At 31.7% G+C, this 23,806-nt stretch overlaps 1 protein-coding gene across 1 annotated transcript in view; it reads left to right on the forward strand.

The window, feature by feature from the left end:
- stw (laccase) overlaps nucleotides 1-23,806 on the forward strand; it is a 169,909-nt gene that overhangs the window by 138,157 nt on the left and 7,946 nt on the right. The window contains exons 2-4 of the mRNA XM_074124963.1: nucleotides 18,874-19,252; nucleotides 21,930-22,056; nucleotides 23,478-23,688. Of these exons, the coding sequence (XP_073981064.1) occupies nucleotides 18,874-19,252; nucleotides 21,930-22,056; nucleotides 23,478-23,688 (717 nt within the window). The remainder of the gene's footprint in view (nucleotides 1-18,873; nucleotides 19,253-21,929; nucleotides 22,057-23,477; nucleotides 23,689-23,806) is intronic.

Consider the following 23,806-nt stretch of genomic DNA (forward strand, 5'->3'; position numbering starts at 1 on the left):
AAATTGTAAAAGCAACAAAAATTACTTCGTATTACTGTGTTTTATATGAAATTACAATTTCCTCGTTTTAAAGTAAACTTCTAATTTGCCGAAAATAATGAACATTTAAATTAAAATAAAATATTCTACTGAAAAAACAACTATTTTATTTAATGAAATAATAGAAAGTTAGGAGGTGTGTCTCGATATAAAAATGTTGCAACATGCAGTCCGGTTAGAATGTGTACTTCTATTTCAAACTGAACTTGTTATGTATTAAATGTCGTTTTCAAATTAAATCTTATTTTTTTATTTATTTTTTTTAAGTGCCCGATTCATTTTGTGATACAAAGGATGTGTTTTTAAATTTCTTTGCCAGATTTGATTAAAAATTTGAATGGACCTCGCTGAATGAAAACCCAGTTCTAAATTTCATTTATAAGAATTTAGCGGGTAAATTCTTATATCAAGCATTGAAAAAGGCAACACCGGACAGTGATCTGTAAGAAGCTCCTAGAAAGAGCAAATCTAAGGGCTGACAGCAGGATACGAACCTGGTACCTCTGCGAGGGGAAGAAGTTGAATTGATTGTTGTAGACAAGAGAGGTGGCATAGGACATTAAACAAAAAGACTTCGTTTCGCAGAAGTTCATTGTAGTTGTTGGTTGATTGAGGAAATAATTAAATGGAGAAGTACTTCTGACGCTTTCTGGGTCGCCATTATCTTTACCGTACATATTTGTTATACGAGATTACAAATTTAATCATTTGACTATAGTACTATTGCTAAGTGTTAAAGATTACTTAAAAATAGTCCCTCATCACACAAACTAGAAATCTACAATATCTATGAACAGTTTTGCTCGCGGTTAATTTTTTGTACCTTTGTACACTTGAGAGATAGCATTATCTTTTTACATTCAAGACAATAAAAAGAAAAGGATCTTGGAATATGTTTGTTTAATTGTGCTGTTTAAAAAGAAAGAAAAATATTGATATTTTATTAAATTTTTTCATGTATGTTAAATAAGTGTAATATTAAAAAAAAAAGAATTAGCTGTGATGTATTGAAGTAATAGTTGAAATAAAATAATGGTTAGAAATACAGAAGACAAAAAACTTACGTTAATGATTTGAGAAAAGCAATTTATTGAGGTATTTATTTTCCACAAATAAGCGCTTCAGAGCACTTAAGCTGATGTAGACTTGGGTGGTAAGCTTATCAACAATGCCCAAGATAAATGGTTCAGTGTCATACAAGCATAAAACACATTAATTCAATTATGATTTACTCGAACGCATTAGCAGTATGCGAAAAGCTTAATATTTGCACATGTATAAATTAAACATGCAAGAGACATTCATAAAATTATTTATTTATCCAAGCATACAAAGACTACGTGGTCTGTGTATGAAACATGGCAAATTAGTTTAACACGATTTGTTCGGCTTCTGATATTTGCTTATCTTTCCACCAAATAGGATTGTGATGATGTGGCATTGTGGAAAAAGGTTTACCGAAAATAAATGCTATTTTTCACTTCATAAAATCTGTAATCTTAAGTTATATGTACCAAGGTTCTTGTCTCTGCTGCGATCTATCGACAAAATATATAAACATCCCGGGACAATTATGTGGTAGAAGTACCTTTCCTTTTCTGATGACTTTAATTTATATTTGAGTTGATAATGCCACTCTGTCAATAAAACCATTAACATTGTTTATCAGATCAAATCAAACGAAAAAAATCATCACTATCAACAGTCACCAAAATCAAGAGACAAAAATTTCTACTACTGAATTTGAGCACTTAAAAAGAGCTTTCTTAAAACTAATAATAATTTGAGGTAAAAATGTTATTAAAAGTTATTTAATGAATGAATTCATAAAATTAATATGTCAAATAAGTTTAAATTATTATTTCTTTCTCCAAGTACATTCCATACTTGACATACTAATCATTGTAAAACAAAGTCTAAGCGTAAGATGCGGGTTTTTTTAAATAAATTATTAAGAACACAGTTTACTGTCACAGATGCTTAGATGTTTCCAATTGCGTCATTAAGATTGTGAAAGGCTGGCTCTGTGTACAAGCAATCCAGAGGCTGGGTGCTTAATTTATTGTACCTTCATATGTAGACCTAGATACATAGGCGACAGTCACGAACTGGCGAACACAGATAACAAACTGTACTAACTTGGAATATATCTATTTGGTGCTCCTACTCGCCATACATTGTGATACAACTTATGCAAGTGAGTAACTAGGTTGGACAATCCCTATTAAAGTTTAGGTTAAAGAATATGTTGCATTATTTAAATTTGATAAAACTATTTCCTACAGATATACATATAATGCATAACTGCACGGTATAATAGTCGTTGCTTGTTTACTTAATTAGTAAAAGGTAGTTGGGAAAAGATAGATTTAAATTTAGTAAATTATGCAATCTGTACTCACTGGAAACTGATGATGCAATATGTAAAGACAGAGACACGAAATCAAGCTCATTATTCTACACGGAAGGTAGAGCCCACAGGCTAACTCTTTTCGAAGTGTCGGTCACAAATTTAGTTGATGCAATACTATTTTTCTTTATTTATTGATACAAAATTTATGTTCCCTAAAATAACAAGTAGCATGCGAAATATGATTGAATTTTCTCCAAGCTTCCATTTCAACTTCTGAACTTCTTATTCTTCTCCAAAATTAAGAAGATGTTGTTCGCCGAGCAAAAGATGTTATTCTTCAAATGTATTCTGTAATTGAGATACTAATCATTGTAATGAAAAGTCGAAAAGTAAGATGTAGAAGTACAAGTCGAAAAGACTAATTAGTCACTGTATGACTAGACCCAAACTAAAAAGAAAAAAGAGACAACTTCATCTCCACTAAAAAGAGCAGCTTACATTCCTTATACTCAGGAAAACCTTGGTTTCAATTGTTACAGTTTTATAGTGAAGTAATACATCATTAAAACACATTGTATATACAATAGAGTCGCATTCCAGATAATTGCTAAACTCTGATGATGATTTTGCAATACTAAATACACAGGCGACTAGGTTAATGAATCCTCAAAGTGAGCAAGCTATATTGAAACTGAAATTACAGCACCTACAATGTGATATTTTAGTAAAAGAAGAAGACGTTAGACACCGAGAGTTAATGCCTACAATAAGGAAGTATTATGCAAATGACAGACAATAAAAGTAACCCTCTTGCCGCCAAACCCAATATGGAACACCTTCATCTTTGAAAATAAGATTTTGTTAGGCTAAGAACGGAGTAAATCCATCAAGTTGAATAATAACTACATTAGCTCCTCGACCCTTGATCTATCTATAATGATATTAAGAAATTCAAAACATAATAACTGAACCATTGTAATTAAAAACCGAAAGGCATGAGTTATTACTAAAAGTAATGGCAATTACAATATTCTGTACATTTAAAAGAGCTGATTGATCAATACCAACAGTAATAAATCAACTTTCTGTGCCACAAGGATATTTATATTGCAATAAAAACATTTTTATTAGGAGAGTGTCGCATTAATCTTTATCTGGAGTAGATCAAGGAGACCATAGCCTGGGCTCTAGAGAAGATCAAACGAGGAAGTAGAACCCCAGTCACAATATTGAAATATAATTAATAGTCCCTGCTTACAACCTCTCCTCAGACCAAACCTACTACTACAATCAGTAGATCTCGCCAAAACATTTTCTGAATAACTTCCAACTTATCTAATTTATTTATTTATTTTTTTTATATTTTTTTAGTTTAGTTTAAAACCAACAAACCTAGATTTATCTAGCTTTAGTCGTAAACCAATCAGAGGTCAATTACATATCTGTCTCAAACTGTCTATTTCTCTCTCATTCATAACTAAACTTGTGTTATTTTCTCAAGTCCAATTGTACCCAAATAAAAAGATACAATCTCAAAATTAACTAACCTCTCTGAAATGGTCTGTTTGGAAACATGATCAGTTTTGCGGCACCTTTTGAATAACAATTAGATGACCAGAAGAGATAAACTGATGGAAAGATATGATCAACTAACTGCCTACTGGGAAAGTTATTTTAAAATTCAAACTAAATGTAAGTTCCAAAATCCTAATCACACCAGTTCTCTCTGTTCTGTTATTTAAATGTAAATTTGCTTTCTCTTCAGAAACCGACAATATAACAGAGTTGCTTCTTAGCCGAAAACTATTCAGACACGTATTGTTTATTTACTTTTATTTTTAACCTAATTTTACATTTTGGAGGCTTTATACCAACCAGGATTCAAAGAATGGCCATATTTTTTTAAATACACGTATTGATTAGGAAAAAGTTTATTTCATCTTGAGAATGTATTATAGTTTGTGTGCTATATTGTTTATAAACTATAATAATATAGTTTATATTATACAGGGTGTCCCAAGCTATATGGATAACGACTTTTTCTCGGAAACTAAGATAGCTAGAAAAAAACTAAAAAATACGTGTTCCCTTAGTTTTTTGTTAAGAATCCAAATTTACTTTGTAAATTTTTTTCGGTGCTTCCAGAAGCGAGATACAGGCACCAACTTCATTTTTTCAAATGGGAAGGTGTGGTTTTTATTTCAGAAATAGATTCCTCTATTTTTTTAAAGAAAAATTTACTCGAACGGTTTTTTTCTGTGAGCGATATTTTAGAAGTTATGAATGAAAACATGATTGTTATAAGAAATGTCAAAATGATAATATTATAACGGTTTTTTGATTGAATAAGAAGAAAAGTACTATTTTATCATAAATTTTACTCCTCATTAATATTACAGATCATGCTAGGAATGGCCTCCACCATTAGAGATGCATAGACATGCATTTTCCCGCCAATTGCCCCTTACTGCCAAAGAAGTACATTCGGCTTTAACCGAGTTACAGGCATCTATTATTCTCTGCTTTAGTTCATCTACAGATGCAATCCCAGCTTGACCCCGATACACCTAGATTTAGAAATGCTTTTAGATAAGCAGAAATAGGAAAAGAAAGAAAAAAGTTATGAATAATCACCTTGTTTTTCAGGTATCCCCAGAGGAAATAGTCCATAGGTGTCAAATTCAGAACGAGGTGGCCACTGAATAACCCCCGTGATGGATATAATACCATCAGGCATGTAAAGAGATATCTCGATAGGCAATTTGATGGGCGTGTTATATCGACACGGGGGGGAATTCAGTGACACCTCGTTCTGAATTTGACACCTATGGACTATTTCCTCTGGGGATACCTGAAAAACAAGGTGATTATTCATAACTTTTTTCTTTCTTTTCCTATTTCTGCTTATCTAAAAGCATTTCTAAATCTAGGTGTATCGGGGTCAAGCTGGGATTGCATCTGTAGATGAACTAAAGCAGAGAATAATAGATGCCTGTAACTCGGTTAAAGCCGAATGTACTTCTTTGGCAGTAAGGGGCAATTGGCGGGAAAATGCATGTCTATGCATCTCTAATGGTGGAGGCCATTCCTAGCATGATCTGTAATATTAATGAGGAGTAAAATTTATGTTAAAATAGTACTTTTCTTCTTATTCTATCAAAAAACCGTTATAATATTATCATTTTGACATTTCTTATAACAATCATGTTTTCATTCATAACTTCTAAAATATCGCTCACAGAAAAAAACCGTTCAAGTAAATTTTTCTTTAAAAAAAATAGAGGAATCTATTTCTGAAATAAAAACTGCACCTTCCCGTTTGAAAAAATGAAGTTGGTGCCTGTATCTCGCTTCTGGAAGCACCGAAAAAAATTTACAAAGTAAATTTGGATTCCTAACAAAAAACTAAGGGAACACGTATTTTTTAGTTTTTTTCTAGCTATCTTAGTTTTCGAGAAAAAGTCGTTATCCATATAGCTTGGGACACCCTGTATATATAATATAGGGTGTACACGGAGGAGAGGTCGAAACTTCAGGAGGTGATTCAGCAGCTCAAATGCAACAAAAAGATTCAAATCACTATGGCCGAATTCTGAATAGTGTCCAAGATATTTGCAATTTCAACTTTTCCGTCGATTTTCGCGTTTTACACTATAAAAACTGCCGTAACTTTTCTATTCTTTATGGTACAACAAACGATGCTTATTCCAAACGAAAGAGTATTAAATTTTCTATAATTCTGCTTAACCCAGAGCCTCAAAACGTTTCTTATAACAATGAAATTTTTGCTTAATGTCTAAAACATTTGTTCTCGGTGAGTTTTGTTAAAATTTTCTACTGTATTTCTTTAATGAATCAAGGAGTCACCTAATTATAAGTAGAAAAAATAGTGCATTAAGCTTCATAACCATATGGATTTTTTTTGTTTTTAATAAGACCCTACCCCGAACAGAGGGGTGTAAATGCAGAAAACTGGGATGTTGCGTAACCGACTTTTCGCTGATATCAAGTTATTAATTTACTCGTATGTCAATTTTTGGAGAAGGAACAAAAAGAAAAGTAACCAATTTGGTTTTGAACTCTTATTATTATTATTATTATTTAACTTTTCCGTCGATATTCGCGTTTTTCACCATAAAAACGGCCGTAACTGTTCTATCCTTTAACCTACAACAAATCTGCTTATTCCAAACGAAAGAGCATTAAATTTCCTATAAACCTGTCTTTATTAAGCTTCATACGGAAGTAAAAAATACAGTAGTAATAAAACGAAGTAAAAATAAAATACAATAGGTAGGTGCCTACCTAAAATCGTTACAAAAATTTTTGCTTGGATGGTACCCTTCAACAGGGACTTCTTAACAGTAAAAGAATGGTTTAAATTTTAAAAAAACTGAAGAACTGGAGTGAATAGCTTCTGTTGCATGTTCAAATTCTGATTCTCTTAGTCACTCAAGTCTCTCTTTATAATTGTAATAAAGCTCCAATTTTTACTCAGAATATTTATGAATTTTTTTTTTTTATCTCTTAAAAAAATTTTTTAGCGTAGAACGATAGTTTTTTGACTTAAAAAAAAAAAACTTTAACAGTCAGTTAAACTTCTTGCTAAAAACTTGGTTGTTAATGAGAAGGACAATAATATTAGTAAATGAGAATTTAATGTAAAATGAAACAGTTACATTGTAGTAAAACTATTATACTATTTAGATCCTGAAATTGTTCGAAGTTTATTTAAAATATAACACTAAAAAGAAAGGGAAGGGATTAGCTATGAGGCTAGCATACTGGACTCCCACGCGGAGGTCCCGGGTTCGAATCCAGCAGCTGACCCTTAGATTTTCTCTTCCTAGGAGCTTCTTACAGCTCACTGTCCGGTGATGGACAGTGTTGTCTGTAACGAGAGAACACTGTCCGGAGGCCGGCAGTGCACTGAAAAAAGCTCCGGGCGCCAATAACCTTAGATGTTGACGCGCCTTAAATCATTAAAAAAAAAAAAAAAAAAACACTAAAAAGAATTAAACTGAAATATTGGAAATAATCCACAAATAGAGCCTAATTTGGTATAAATAAACCTAATTGTTCATCTGCTAGTGGTGCCTAAATAGTGATTAAGTCAATAAAACTGTTCCTTCATTGATAAGCTAAAAAATAGTTTCCCTAAAAATTACCATTCCCAAAAAAATCTGTCATCAAGTAGTTAATTTTTCAATACTTTTCTAACATTATTAATTTGTCAATACTTTTCTAAGATTGTTAATTTGTCAATACTTTTCTGTGATTGTTAATTTGTCAATACTTTTCTAAGATTATTAATTTGTCAATACTTTTCTAAGATTGTTAATTTGTCAATACTTTTCTGTGATTGTTAATTTGTCAATACTTTTCTGTGATTGTTAATTTGTCAATACTTTTCTAAGATTGTTAATCTTCAAGCCTTAACCTGCCGCGTTAGTCAAAGAATAACTCCGTTAGTCTTAAAAAGTGAAGCTACACCAGTTTGATGGTTAGTGCTTTTTGGATTACAATTACTATCAGGAAGGAATTGTTTCAGATCATTTATTAAGATGGCCAACAATAAAGCTGATACCGTATTTATTTGAAGCATACATTTCGAAACAGTTTACTTCTTCTGTTCAATACTTACGTTAAACTAATAATTATAATAAATTACGCTGAGACGCAGAACTGGGAATTCAGGATGTTTGAGTAAGGAATTGCTGGGTTGATTCGATTTTCTCCAGTCAGCAGCTTACACTATTGACAATTTGTCTGTGACACTACAGTATGGAAAGGTTTCTTACCCCAATGACTCCGTTAACAAAAAAAAATTAAGTAAATTATGATATAAAAACAGTAAAATCTAATTGATTTGTTATCCTTTAATAAAAAATTGTATAAATCTGTTTCCATTTCAGGAAGTATGACTGTGAAGGCACGTTCACGACCTCTAACATTTAGGCTTGAATTTTTTGCAATGAATAACTGTCTTAGAAATATAACCTTTCGTACATTTTGGAATCGAACTAAAAAACATGATCGGAAGTCCATTGCCCCCGTTCAATAGCACCATTGTGTGACCTTATTTTTCTTTTACATTCGCATAATATTTGTAAATAAACATAATATGTGTTTCCATTATTAACTCAATTGTTTCCTGGGTCGTTATACTCTCTTATTGTGGCAAAATTGGTTGCTATATCTCTCTTTTATTTATTTATTTTTTAAGAAAAACCTATGATTTGCTAGTTTTATTATTATTTAAGGCGCTTCAACATCTGAGGTTATTGGCGCCCGGAGCTTTTTTCAGTGCACTGCCGGCTTCTGACAGTAAGCTGTAAGAAGCTCTAGGAAGAGAAAATCTAAGGGCCAGCAGCAGGATTCGAAGCCGGTATCACCGAGTTGGAATCCAGTATTCACTAATCGCTTAACAAAATTCCTCCCTAATTGCTGCTGTTGTAATTATAAATTGCGAAATTAAAATATGGAACTTTTTCTAAACTTTACTGTTGTTCCTAAAACATTTTTGGAAGACGCTAGCACTCAATGGCGCTTTTTGCCGGAGACGTTAGGTTATAGATGTTAAAAATTATATTATATTCTTGACCGACATTTTAACATGTGTAGCTCACTTTTGGTTGATGAAGAGTCAATCTTTGCTTATTCTGTTCTTTTACTCTTAATTTTCAGAAAACGACCATTACAATTATCCAATATAAACCTCCTTTCTAACTTAATGGTGCGCAAATTCTTTCTGCCTTATGACGGATGAACAATTGCCACTACGATGCATGTCCCATAAGTTTAAAATTATTGAATATACTTTTAAAATTAGACGCCACGGTAGCCGAGCGGTTAGAGGCGAGACCCTGCGGTGCTAATATGTATTGTGGTACTGGGTTCGATTACCGGTCTTAGGCCTTCGATTCTATTTAATAGTTAATAAAAGAAATTTACAGTAACGTATGATTCCTAGTCGCCTCCGTCCATGACATCTAATTGGTAGTTGGACATTAATCCCCGCCTGAAAAAATAGAAATACTTTTAAAATTACTTTGATTTACAGAATTATAATGAATATTTTTGAGAGTTCTTATTTAATTTTATAATAATTTGTAATATTTTTTTGTATTTTTCTTATGTAACTATTTTCATTTTAAATTTCTACATGATGTACATTTATGCAATGTTGAAGTGTACAAGAGACTTTTGCTGAATCGTAATTTTGTCGCTAAAGAAACTGGAAATAAATTCGTACTACGATCAACAAATTCAGCTATATTTTTTAAAAAATGGTGATAACCTAAATGATTACCAGCAAAACATACCATACGATTTATCAAATAATTAGTAGAAAGTTAACTGTTGCAACCGCTTCATAAACTTTATAACATGGTTGACAATTTGATTTGTAGCTTTACCTTTAGAACGGAGCAATTACTGTTCATTAGTGTTGTCAATTAGATTTTAAAAGATGGGAAATAATTCTTTCCAAATTGACGTTAATTGACGTTCATCATATCCATTCTGATGGTGGCAGCCATGTTAAAAACGTTTTATTTTAAGTTTAGATGAAACCACAGTTAGCAAGCTTTTGCTGTATTTGCAAATCTTGAACAGTTTTATTATTAATATTTACGCCTCAAGTGAGAGACTAGAACCTAATTAGGCTCTTTCTTCTTGCAGCTCATTTTTAAAAACACCCCACCAAAAGCAAAACCAGTGGTAACTAAGTAGGGAGAGAAACAATTTTGAAAACCTATTCGTGTAAGTTGTTCGTATTTGTTGACTTTTAAGTCTATTTAAGTCAATTAAATACAAATGATGTAAAACCAAGAGTGACTACAAAGAATGTTGTTGCATCCTACGTCTCAGTTTAAGGGAAAAATTTGCATAAAATCAAGATTTCGTCTAACGAAGAGTAAAGAAAGTAAAAATTACTGTTCTTCAAGTTTTCTTAAGAGCATGATGCCATCCGGAACAAACTTTCCATTTTGCGCCTATAAGGGACAATTGCATAATAATTAATTCGTTGATTTTTTTTTTTTGTAACAGTTTTGTAAGGCATTTTTATACTGGTGATAAGAAGAAATAGGAAAATTATTTCAAGCTGAAAATTACTTCATTCTGTAAGTAAAGGTGGTCATCGACCTTTCCGTTTTCTTCAGAATGTCTTAGTGAACATCAGGGATTATGGAGCTTAGACTCCGTGTTTTGTGTGTGTATTTTTGTTTTGTTTTTAATTGGCGTTAGCACTTGCACTAACCAGGGCTCTTACAATCTTCTAATTATCCACTTTGTTTTGTATACTAAAAGCAGTAACTAAAAACAAAGTTATTTCGATATGATCGTCTATATGACACACTGATTTCAGCTTATTATTATTTTATCTTCAAAGGCGTCCAACAAATACCCAAATAGATTGTTTGGCAGGAGTTATTTTGCTACCCAACATGATTTTAAAGAAACAGAATGTCAAATCAACGCATAATAGACATGCAACAATTACTCAGAAATTTTTGTATAGTCAGGCTTCAGTCTGAAAACCGTTGAGGGCCACAAAATATTAGTTTTAAATCTCAGTAAACCTCAGCTCTGTTAACTCAAAACACCTTTCATATATTTCACTGACAATCATATTACATTTTGAAGGAATATTTGTTGTATCTTGTTACAAACTCTGTTACCTTCATTTATTCAATAAAATATTTTTATGATAATTTCAATCACAAACTCAACAGCCAATCAATCGGCACCATCTTAATTTCAACCAATCAGAAGCATATTATGTTAAAATTCTGCATTATGGAGATAATATGACGTCGACCCGCATTTCCACTAATGCGCTAATGCTGATGTTAGATTATTTCTTCCACAACGATGTAATTCATGAAATAATTTATTTAATTTCATTGAAAACCTATCGTACCATTTGAAAAATAATTTTTCTTCAGTAATTTTGAGCTGGTATTAACTCTTGCTTTGTTTCCATTAGGCAATCACGTTTTTGCCGAAATAAGGGTGTCGTTTAATCTAATCGAAGTGATGTTAACGTTGATAAGTTCAATCATAAATTCAACCACCAATCATGTTGTTTCAATGATTTATAATAATCAGGTACGAATTACAACGATAATGCAGCACCTTTTTATTTTTCCACTAATAAGCTGATAGTAATGTTTGGATTATAATTTTAATTTACCCAAAAAGAAGCAGGGATTAAGTTGTTTTTTTTATGTTGTTAAAATAAACTAATTTGCCTTATCTTTTTGTACCGTAGAAGTAAATAAAACGAACTGAAAATCATAATATACCTTAAATGTTATTCAGTAAAGTAATTGCCACTACATACGTAAGTAATAATATTATAATATTCGTATGAACAATATGTTTGACCTTAAAAAGGCTTCCCCTGCTTGTTGTGCACTCAATGAAACCTGGTGAGGAGGTAGTTTGACCTTGAGCAGCCAATTCATTTGGTTATTGCTATAACACTACTTCAATTTATAATACTACTACCTGCTGGTATTTAAAAATAACTGAACTTTTATCGACTCAAAATACTTTATAAAAATGTTCGAAAAATGTGTAAAGTTAATATTTTAAAATAAGAAAAGTATGGTTTTGTCAAATATGACTAATTTAATAAGTAATTTTTTTTTATCCAATCATTTAAATATCACTGAAATTATCTGATTCTATTCCAATAATAAATAATTTTTCTTTAGAATCTTGTCTTCTATCCATTAGACGATGTAGTCATGCGCTTCATGTTACTTGTGCAATCATCATGGAAGCAAAACACTCTACGCATTCTGCTCGCACTATTATAATTGAAAACTACTTAAAAAGTTAAGATTGTTTTTTTATTTTAATTAGAGACAATAAAATTCTGAGCGTTATTAAGCTCAAATTTAACGTCACATTAAATAAAATTGAAGGTTCTCTTTCGACCTAACGTACTGGCAATTCAAGGGGATTTTCGCTGAACCAAAATTGTTAATAGCAACTTGAATGTTTCGGTACATTTTGAGTACTAACAATTCCTATATTAACGGATTCGTTGTGTATTTATATTGTGCACATAACTTAGTCGACAGTATACCTAACTGATTGGCTATTTTGAGATTTAAAGCTAGCATGTTTTTCTTCTACTTGATGTTTGTTAACACGTTCCCATGGCAAGAGGAGCAGGGAGGTTGTGTTTGTATTTAACTGGGGAAAGGTGAAGGTTTTTTGCTTATTGAGTTGGCAATTCTGACGCAATGACCACGCCATACGTGGATAGTCCTTTTCATCATTGCAATTTAATAGATTTTTCCCACGAAAAGGAAATTACAAATTATTTAAACAAAGCAATAATAGTATCAATCCCTTTTATTTAAAACAAAAAGTTTTGTCACCTGCATCAAAAATATTTAAAAAATAATAATAAACTTAACTAACGGAAGGGATTAATTAGTTCAATGGTTAGCGTATACTGGATTCCATTATAAGGATGCCGGATTCGAATCCAGCTGCTAGCTCTCCCTAGGAGTTTCTTACAGCTCACTTTCACTGTTTGGTGATGGACAGTAACGAGAGAATACTTTCCAGAGAACGGCAGTGCACTAAAAAAAGCTTGGATCACAGATTTTGACTCGCCTTAGATTAAATATAAATATCAGAATCAAGCTGGCTGTATCTGTAAATGAACAAAAGGTAATAGATGTCTGTAACTCGGTTAAAGCCGAATCTATTTCCTTGGCAGTAAGGGACAATTGGCAGGAAAGAGCATGTCTAATGCATCTCTAATTGTGGAGGCCAGTTCGAGCATGATCTGTAATATTAATAAGGAGTAAAATTTATAATAAAATAGTACTTTTCTTCTTATTCAATCAAAAAACCATTTCAATATTATAATTTTGAAATTTCTTATAAGAATCGTGTTTTCATTCATAACTTGTAAAATATCGCTCACAGAAAAAAACCGTTCAAGTAAATTTTTCTTTAAAAAAAAATAGGGGAATCTATTTCTGAAATAAAAACCACACCTTCCCATTTGAAAAAATGAAGTTGGTGCCTGTATCTCGCTTCTGGAAGCACCGAAAAAAATTTGCAAATTAATTTTGGATTTCTAGCAAAAAACTAAGGGAACACGTATTTTAGCTATGTTAGTTTCCGAGAAAAAGTCGTTATTCATATAGCTTGGAACACCCTGTATAATAACTAACTAAATTTATGCACGTATTTCACAAAGAGCCTTAACACCTGTGTGAAAAGCTACTTCCCTTATTTTACAATAAATAACTATTCTGAAATGTGGAATAATATTACAATTATTAAAACAAAACTAGAGTCCAAAGTTATTCTTTTAATCACCTTTAAATACAACATATTACAAGCGAATTTGTTATTTTATTAACTCTAACTTGAGATCTAATCAAGAAACCTGCAGTTTTTTGATGCAATTATTATTTATATAATTCGATACAACATTTTTAAAAGACACTAAGTTGAATTAGTTAAAAATTAAAATATATTATACTGTATAGATAAAGCTAATAAAATCTCTGCCAGAAAGTTCCGTTATACGTAATACTATATGAAAGTAAAGTTCAAAATTGTATTAAGCATAAGTATTTAGAAATTGACAAGATTTTAATGCTGTATGTGCGTATCCTGGTAGCCTCTCAAATTAATTGCTTTATAACATTTCTCACGACATTTGAATGAAAAATTAACGACTTTACCATAATTATGTACCATAAATTGAGAATGTGGAATTTTAAAAATCCTCTTCATCATCATCAGCATCTTCTATATCAGGGTGGCCGAACTTTTAGCAAATTGGGCCGTCTTTTCTGGTGAAAGTATACCTATAACATTGTCCACGTATTATTTTAGAATGTGTTTATATAAATATATAAGACTATTGAGGTACTTACAAATATTAGAGACGTTATTAAAAGAATTGATTAATTTTTTGATAAAACACGAAATGACGAAGAAATTTTACTGTGACCAGAATTAAATAACTACCATGAACAACTATTTTATAAAACTGGTCCTAAAGTAAAAAATAAAAACATTATTGTTTTAGCATAGATTTAAATCTATATTATTAATATTTTAAAATAACTTAGATGGCATAATTTACAAAAATATTAAATTAAAAAAGATTACAGAAAAATAGAGAACAATAGAATATTTTTAATTTTGCTAACTTTGGCATTCCGTCATTTTAGCAAGTTTGTTAAAATATGACTCGTTTATAATGTAGATCCGACTATAGCATTTGATTAATTGGATACTTATATTTTCCAGAAGCTCTCATCTTTTTTTATTAATATTCAATTCAATCTATTTTCAACTCTATAATTAGACAATGTTTACAATAGCTAACGGCGGCTAAGGTTCAACCCCTGTTCTAATACAGTGACAATTTCCTTTTTATGATTGTCTATGCAATGAATTTGTCGGATTAATAATTATTCATTTCAAAACACGCTTCTTTTTCTATAGAAGCAGATGGAAAGTCAGTGTGCAATGATTTACTTGAAATGTATTGTTAATTTGTCAACAATATTGCCCTTCTGAATACGGTTGATTTAAATTTTTTAAAATTAAGTGAAAGGTGAACTACTGTAATTTTCTTTTTTAAAGATAAATTGTCAAATGATTTACATTCATTACAATAAATAAAGGAAAGCAAGTTTAGTTATTGTTCAATTTTTTTGTTCAGATACTCACTGTTTTAAAGAAAAACAGTAAAATTCAACTATAGTTACGGTCTACTTTTTAAATCGTTTGCAATCTACCGTATAAATAAAAATTAACTTAGTTTGGATTAGATAATTGCAGTAATTACGGACAAACTAATTACACTATTATAAATAACGTGGATTTTTAACCGGGTAGCACGCATGTTTTTTTTGTAATCTTGATCGCTTTTCTTGCTTACAGTCATCATCAGAGGTGGTTTAACCAGTTTAACTATGTTTCCATCTCACAAAACATTTGTTGACTTAGCGAAAACCTATTAGGGCTACAAGAAAATGCAAATTACGATGGTTAAAAGCAGCGATATTATCCAACCACATTTTTTTATCATTACCAACAGAAAGATGTCCAAAAGGGGTGACTAACTCTGGTTGAAATGGTTTGGCAATGTTGAGATTAGTTTGAGACCAATAATAGTCAGAAAGATGTAGGAGAAAAGCAGGAGTTAGAGCGGAGTGTCAACGGATAGTAAAGTAGAGTTCTTGTTGGACCGCAGTGACATAATCAGAAGTTGGGTTGGTCGATATATTAAAGAAATAACGCACAGAATTTTTTTTGCAGAGTTGAGATAAATGTAATATAGTATTAAATTACATTAAGCATTATACTATAACATATTTAGATTAGTAATATTTATAATATTAGATTCTGCTTATTAATTTTTATCTTAATAAAAGCAGGTTATATTATTAATGCAATCTGTTAATTGTTTAAATAACGAAACAATTTATTTATTTGTGTTTTTTGGTCTTGTTTTGCATATTAGGCCATTAAACGATAAATAGAGCAGCTTTGACATAACTAGCAGGATGATAATGTTTCGTAAGGAAGCTGTGAATGCAGTGGCTGTGTCCAATCATGCGTAGTGTGCTAGAAAATAACTTTTTAGATTTATTTTTTTTATTTTTTTAAAGGAAAGTCTATTACGCTATGACAATTCATTTGTAACTATTATAAATAATTAAAGGTCTGTACTCTTTTGAAGAAATTATTTATTAAAGGATTTATTATCTACGTTATTATTACTGAAGCTGATAATTTTTCCAGTAATTTTGGATAGATTAATCGATTGTTTATTTTCTCCCATGATTCAATAATACAAGGCACGAATTGATAATTTACCCTAAATTACTTAGAAAATTGTTGCTTAAATGGGATTTAATTGGATTATTTTTACGTTTTAACTGATTGGAATGTGAAGCAATTACTCTTTAAAATGGTTATGCTCAATACTTTTCAAAATAAGTGAGAGTTTTTATACGAGGTATGTTCAAAAAATAAGGTGAATTTTCATTTTTCTTAAAAAATATTTATTTATTCATCGATTTTTATTTTGTCTCCTTCAAAGTAGTCCCCCTCAGATATAATACATATGTGCCAGCGTTTTTTCCAATCCTCGGAACAGTTCTGATATGCACTTTTTGGTATGTCCTTGAGCTCTCTCAGCGATTCGGTTTTTATCTCCTCAATCGTCGCAAATCTCCGTCCTTTCATGGGTCTCTTCAATCATGGGAACAGGAAAAAGTCGCAGGGCGCCAAATCTGGTGAATACGGTGGCTGAGACATGATAATGTCATTCAACAATTCCTGAGCGATGCTCATGCGACGGTTTTTTTGATCAAAATTCAGCAATTTTGGAACGAACTTCGCTACTACACGCTTCATGCCCAAAATTTTCGAAAAAAATTGCAGGACATGTGCCAACCGATATGCCGACCAACCTCAGCAACTTCTCTAATTGTGATTCGACGATTCTTCTCAACATTTTCATCGGTTGTTGATGTGCTGGGGCGTCCAGGGCGAGCGTCGTCATTCACATCTTCTCGACCTTCTGTGAAAAGCTTGTACCACTTGTAAACATTTTTTTGACACAGAGTACTCTCACCGTACGCCACTCTCAACATTTCAAGTGTTTTTGAGCACTTAATTCCATTTTTTTACACAAAATTTGATTCAAATTCGTTGATCCATTTTTTTCGACAGAAGAAAATCGCCGAACTCGCAAAACACTTGTCTTATTTATGCCTCTAACATACAAACTAAACATGCTATATAGCTACAACTTTGAAAATATGTTCGAGACAAGTGTACCAACATAAAAAAAAAAGACAATCGAAATTCGAATGTACGTAGCCCGCGAAATTTGAAAATTCACCTTATTTTTTGAACATACCTCGTATTAGTCTCGGTAGGTTAGAAAAACTGTCCATTTTGATAAACAAACAGATTACTTGAAGGACCTGTATACTTATTCAATATTCCAATCAAGTGTCAAATTCAGAACATATTTTAAAAACTAATTCAGAAGAAATTTTTGATAGAATTTCAATTTTATATTTACTTCATATTAATTACATCTGACAGGTCAGGAATTCAAACAGATGACAACTTCCTTCACCAATATGCTTTAAATTTCTTTCAATTTGTCTATTCCAATATTCCTTCGTTCTCATATTCAACTGCAGAATGGGAACCTTCAATTATAGAAATTCTTCCTGATTGGAATTCCAAAATCCTCTCCCAGAAATGTTGAATCGTAACATTTCCAGGAGAAGATTTTGAAATTGCTGAAATCAACTAGAAAATAGTTCCTGTAATTGAAGGTTCCCCCCATTCTGCAATTGAAGATGAAGATAAAGGGATAAACGAAGAGACGGATCAAAAGAAATGTAAAACACTTGGTCAAGGAAGCTGTCAACTTTTCTGTCCTTGATGTTGATAAATTAAAATTGAAAAGTCTATAGGAAATTTCTTCTGAACTAGTTTTTAAAAGTTTAAATGTATTGAAAAACATAGTGGTTCCTCAAATCAACTGATAAGCTCATCATAAAAGACAGCGATTCGAAACTACCAAGAAAGCTCTCACAAAAGAACTGTGAAAAGGTGAATTTATTGGAGACTTCACCAGCAAAATACATAAATTGTACAGTTACAGGTAAATAAGATTTAAAAACAGCTTAATATCAAGTATCACAAGAAACTTGCCGGATTACAAATGTGAAGATAAATGTGCAATGTTAAACAAAGAAAACAGAATAAATATCTGCCATGATTTTAACATAAATCTGTGTTTTAATAGTCATAGATTCTTGAGTATCATAAATTAACAAAATTATTTATTATCACTGCTTGATTTTTTATAATAAAATTATATGATCAATATTAATGAAGTTCGATATTCAATAATGTTCACTATAATTGCCCAAAATTATCTTTGACGCAAAACGCTACATACTTGGCCATGCCAAAACTTATTCCACAGATAAATAAGAATGTTTTAAATAATATTGCCCAGTGGTTTAAACCCTAAACAATGGAAAAACTTGAAAATAAATTTTCCAATTTGATAGTTTTAATAGCGTACGTATTTAGTATTTTCTCAGCCTGTTGTTTCAACTGCTTATATCTAACCCTTTGCAACTCTTCTTTAAGGAGACATTCTCTTTTTTTGCTTTTCCTTTGAAATGAGGCAATTAAGGATGAGGAAGTATTTCTGAGAACGCTATACGCAACTCGAAGTACACGATTGTGAAACATATTTGATTCCCTCGATTCTACAAAGAGTAATTTTTAGGAATTTCCTGAAGATCAATAGTGTTTAAATTGTGGTCTACTATAGATCTAGGCTTTTATGAGTATATGCTAACTTCTATTGTATAATATGTCCATAACTTAACTAAAGTTGAGAAATTTAATACAAAAGATTTATTTGTTTTTTCCAGGTCCCCTGAGGCCATTAGACCCTTCTACTTCAGCATCATGGTGGCGACAAGAATTATCGCCAAGTCAATCATTCCCTGATGACGATCCATCACTTAGTTCAGATTTCTTCAGATCTTCGCACGGTCTGGTGCAAACACATCCCGCTGATTTACCAACTTTCGGCGGACCAGCATTTGGTGGTCCTGCCGTGCCGGAACCGGCCGCTAGAAAATATGCTCCCGCATCATCGCTGGATTTTGATCGCCGAGGACTAGATGAATTAAGAAGAAATCCATTGCTGTCATCACCAGAAGAATGTGCAAGAGCTTGTCGAGAAGGCGAACCTCCTAAAATATGTTACTACCACTTCACGGCTGAACTGTACACAGTTTTAGGAGCGTAAGTACTTTGTATATCTTTTTTTTTTAATTAAAAAAAAAAGTTCGTAGATTTTGTGATCATGAAGCTGGGGAACGTTTTCTATGAATTTAAGGCTCTACATGCCTTTGAATTTCGAGCGGAATTAATAAATAATTATTTTATTGACAGAATTCTTTTAGCAGCGTACATAATTTGAAAAATAAGGCTAGATCATTCGATTAGAATAACTTTATTAAATCAACTAGAATCTAAAGTTCATTTAAATGCCTACGTTCAGCGCCACTATGTACTCAAGTCCAGAGTAATTAATGATGGCGTCATTTGGCGAGTCTCTGCCAATAAACGACAGCAAATTGCGCGAGAAAATGGATAAATGCATGCGATTTTATGACTGCATGCGGGAAAATTATTCTAATAACTGTTCACAGTTAGTTAGCTCCACAATGCAGACGGATGCATTTAGTCATTTTTAGAGAGATCTGTTAACAATCGTGTAAAATAAATAATTAGATTTTTTTTGTTTTAGTATGCTATACTTTGTTGCGAACTGTTTGTTTATACGTTTTCTCTGAATTTACTCTCTCTCTTGAGGAACGTTTCGTCATATGGAGCATCAAAGTTGATTTCTAAAGTGTCTAAACTTAACGTTAACTGTAAGGTAGATATCAGTTTTCCTTGTTTCATACTGCACGTCTTTGAACTATTCCAGTACTCTACATTGAAGAACGAATGTCGTGGAACCCTTACACAAGATTCAAAAAAACAAAATATAACCACTTGCTAGCCCGACTATTTGATAGACGATCAAAAAACTGTCGCTAAACAATAAGGTATTCACTTATAGCGAACTTCTGAAACATATTTGGACTTTGGGGGGGCAGCCAAGCATGCCTGTATGTACTATATATTGTCTTCAACAGCTAAATTCATCTAAGTTAAATATCCAAAGCTTTGTATGTCTTTAAAAGAACTATTGATAACGTTTTAAAGGTAGCAATCAACATGGATTTAAGCACATCTCTTATAAAAACGTTTCTTTTCACTTCTTTGGAGATCCAAATCTTCTTATTCATTACCTCCCGCTAATCAATTTCAATCAAATCCCATTAGACGATTCTTAGCAATTAATACTCCAACAAAAACTTGTCAGCTTTGTATTGAATAAGAGAATAGACTACTGAAAGCCTTGTTTTACTAATTCACGAAACGGAGTCAACTCCATAAATAACTTATACGACATAAAAAAGCTTTATTGTCATATAAAGTAGAAACCTACTTATTCTGGCTGAGAAATTAAATAAAACAAGTAACTACTGCGTTAATTTATTGTGGCTATTTTGATAATTAGCAAATTATTAACACCCATTTTAAGACCGGTTTTAAAAATTTAAATGAAACTTGTGAACACCTGTCAGTCTAATTGTAACGACCTCCTTTCAAATGTTCTAGTTAAATATTTAATTTCATTTTTTTAATTTAAAAAAGGAGCATTTAAGAGAATTTAGAATCTTTCAATGAAAAAAGTGCATAATTAAAGAACTATACTAATGTTGTAATACTTGTTGAATAAAATTATTATTGTTTTCTGTTCGCAACAAAATATCGGATGATCCTCCGCCGTTTTCAGGGGACTTGAACACTTTTGCGACGTTGCAGAATGCCTTATCAGTGTGGCAATCAAAGTATGGGTGCATAATAAGTCTTACGAGCATTGGGGGGAAAAAGCCAGGTCAGAGGCAAGCGAAAAAGTTTATTAGTAGCTACTCGCCAAAACATACTGTAGTATTATTTCGCAAGGCTGATCGGCCATGAGGATGATTAAAGATTTTTTCACTGGCAATTGTAGATGTAGTTGGATGTGGTAGGTCTAGTTTGATTATGGTTAGGTCTTCAGAGGTAAAAAAAAATCCTCGCCTCCATAATTTTTCCAGGTGCTCACACCAAAGCTCCTATTCTAGTTAAATAGACAGGACTAGGAGAGTGTTCTAAATTGAGGCTGTCAAAAGATAGATCTTAATAGTGTAGGCTTTCTGTCCAACCATCGCAAAATGTGATATTATCTAGTGTGTCTCTCACTTAATTTAAAGGCCCTGCTCACTGAACAACTCTCCATTATAATAGAATTCATTCATAGCTAAAACCAAAATTAATAAGTTCTTCGCATATTTAATTTTCGCTGTCATCATACAATTTGGGAACCGTAAATTTTCACTGAAGGGACATTTAATAAGGAAAACTATTTAATATAATTTTTTAGATATAAATCGTTAAACTTGCAATTAGTATGCCAAGAGAACCCTAAAAAAAACTGAAAAAGAAAAAGTAAGTTTCAGTAAAGTAACACATTTGGTAGTCTGATTTCATCCAAAAGCTGTCAGTAGCGGCCAGTTAGTGAAACATCAACTAAAGATCTAATTTGAAATGTCTGCCTTTTTTTTTTTTTTTTTTTTTGAGAAACGCTGATCTCTAGCTCTCGCTCAAGCACTAAAAAACAGACCAATTTACAAAAACACTATTATTTTGGACTCAGAGGAACCTCACTCAAACAGATGATTACATAGAAAACTCAACATTGAAAATTGGACACGATTACATTACCTTCCTTACTAGGTGTAGTAAGAGAAAGGAAGAAAACCTTTTTGCGAATAAATTATTTCTGTAAACAAAAATTGATTAAAGTTTGTTATGTCCACAGTGCTTGCCAAGTTTGTACACCAAACGCTACTAACACCGTCTGGAGTCATTGTCAGTGTGTATTAGCCGACGGAGTTGAAAGAGGAATGCTCACAGTTAATCGAATGTTACCAGGTCCTAGTATACAGGTAAAAATATTCTTATTAGCCAAGCTATATCCTTCATTTAATTGCATTCCGTAGTTTCGCCGATCTTCCATCAATATTTATTTAATTCTTGAAATTTCCTTCAGAATCTCTAAGTTTTGAAAATATCCTTTCTCTCCTTGAGGAACTTTCTGCTAAATGATCCTCTTTCCAGTTGTTAGTACTCTGTTGATAGAAGAATTAATGAACAATATCTTAAAAGTACGGTGTTCTTCTAAATATATTGTTTCATGTAAGAGTCATATTCAGAGACTATTCACTACTAGCTTCATGCTATTCTAAACGCTGTTTTCATCAAATGTTCTGTAAATATAAGTTCCATTTCTTTAAATTTTTGGAAATGCTATTTATCGTTTAATGGAGAAGCTAACGATTTCCGTTCCGTTCTCAGCATAAGCGCGAACACCATCCGATGATGAAGATAATAAAACTATTAATAAATAAATAAATAAAAATCCTATAATATTATAAATAAATGAATAATACAAAAATGAAGTCTAAACTTTAAATAAAATAATATCAAAACTGCACAAAAAATTACTTAAATTATGGTAACTAAAAGAAGTTGATCTTAAATCTACTTACACTTTATTATTTTTTAATTTTTTAGATGATTATAACGAAAGGACTTTGCCGCAAGTAGTACAGCTGATTGTGCAACATAATTTTTAATGCCTGAAATTGGCATAATACTTTCTTTCTTCTGGATTAATGAATCAGTCACCAAAAACAATGAATAATGTATAGAAAATACAACTGTTCTATTAGATCTCTATTTCTCACTTACAACTTTACACTAACATCTTGTAATTAGGACTAGACTTAGCTAGTGCCACTTCCCTCTCACTACTTATTCGGTAGAAGGTTCTGGAATTTTTTGACCGCTTCTCCAATCTTCATACACTCGATAAAATCTTCTAGAACAACTTCGAAATTTGTGGTGTTTGTCCTTCTCAAAAGATAGAGATACAATTTCTTCCTTAAAATGTCCAAATTCCTATTCTCATTCTATACATATGTATAACATCTGTCAAGATTAAGCTTCTGATTGTTAAATTATTAGCAGTCTTTACTTTCATGGATAAAGAATGATTGGAAATAAATTATAAAACGTATCTTCCTCATTGCTTTATTGTGAAATTTACTGTTTGAAATATTATTATATTTAACTATTATAACGTCTGGATAATTTTAACATGTTATTATATTTTCTGAGATGTTGTAAATTTTATCTTTTTCTGAATATTATGAAATACATCAAAAAGTTTATCATTATCTACTTAGTCTTATTTTAAAAACAGACAAAACGAAATAGAATAATAATTTCCTCAAACTTTATGATAACATTACAGTTTATTTTTAAATATTAACAGTTTTATTTTTATTTTACTTCTTCTTCACAGGTTTGTGAAGGAGATAAAGTTGTAATAGATGTGTTAAACAGAATGGATGGTAGTGAACTAACCATTCATTGGCACGGTGTACACCAGAGAGGCACACAAATATCTGATGGAGTTCCATTCGTCACTCAGTGCCCAATTTCCGAAGGCAACACATTCAGATACCAGTGGGTCGCTGGAAATGCAGGAACTCACTTCTGGCATGCTCATTCAGGTTGATTTTACGTTTGTTTTATTTATATCATTAACTCTATTTTCAAAAATTATGATTATCTATTTTCTGATGGATGAAACAAAACATATTTTAATAGTATTGTTATACACGGGCATAT

Source organism: Rhodnius prolixus, unplaced genomic scaffold, assembly GCF_049639745.1.
Source record: "Rhodnius prolixus isolate KJV_2025 unplaced genomic scaffold, Rpr scaffold_3, whole genome shotgun sequence".
Lineage (NCBI taxonomy): Eukaryota > Metazoa > Arthropoda > Insecta > Hemiptera > Reduviidae > Rhodnius > Rhodnius prolixus.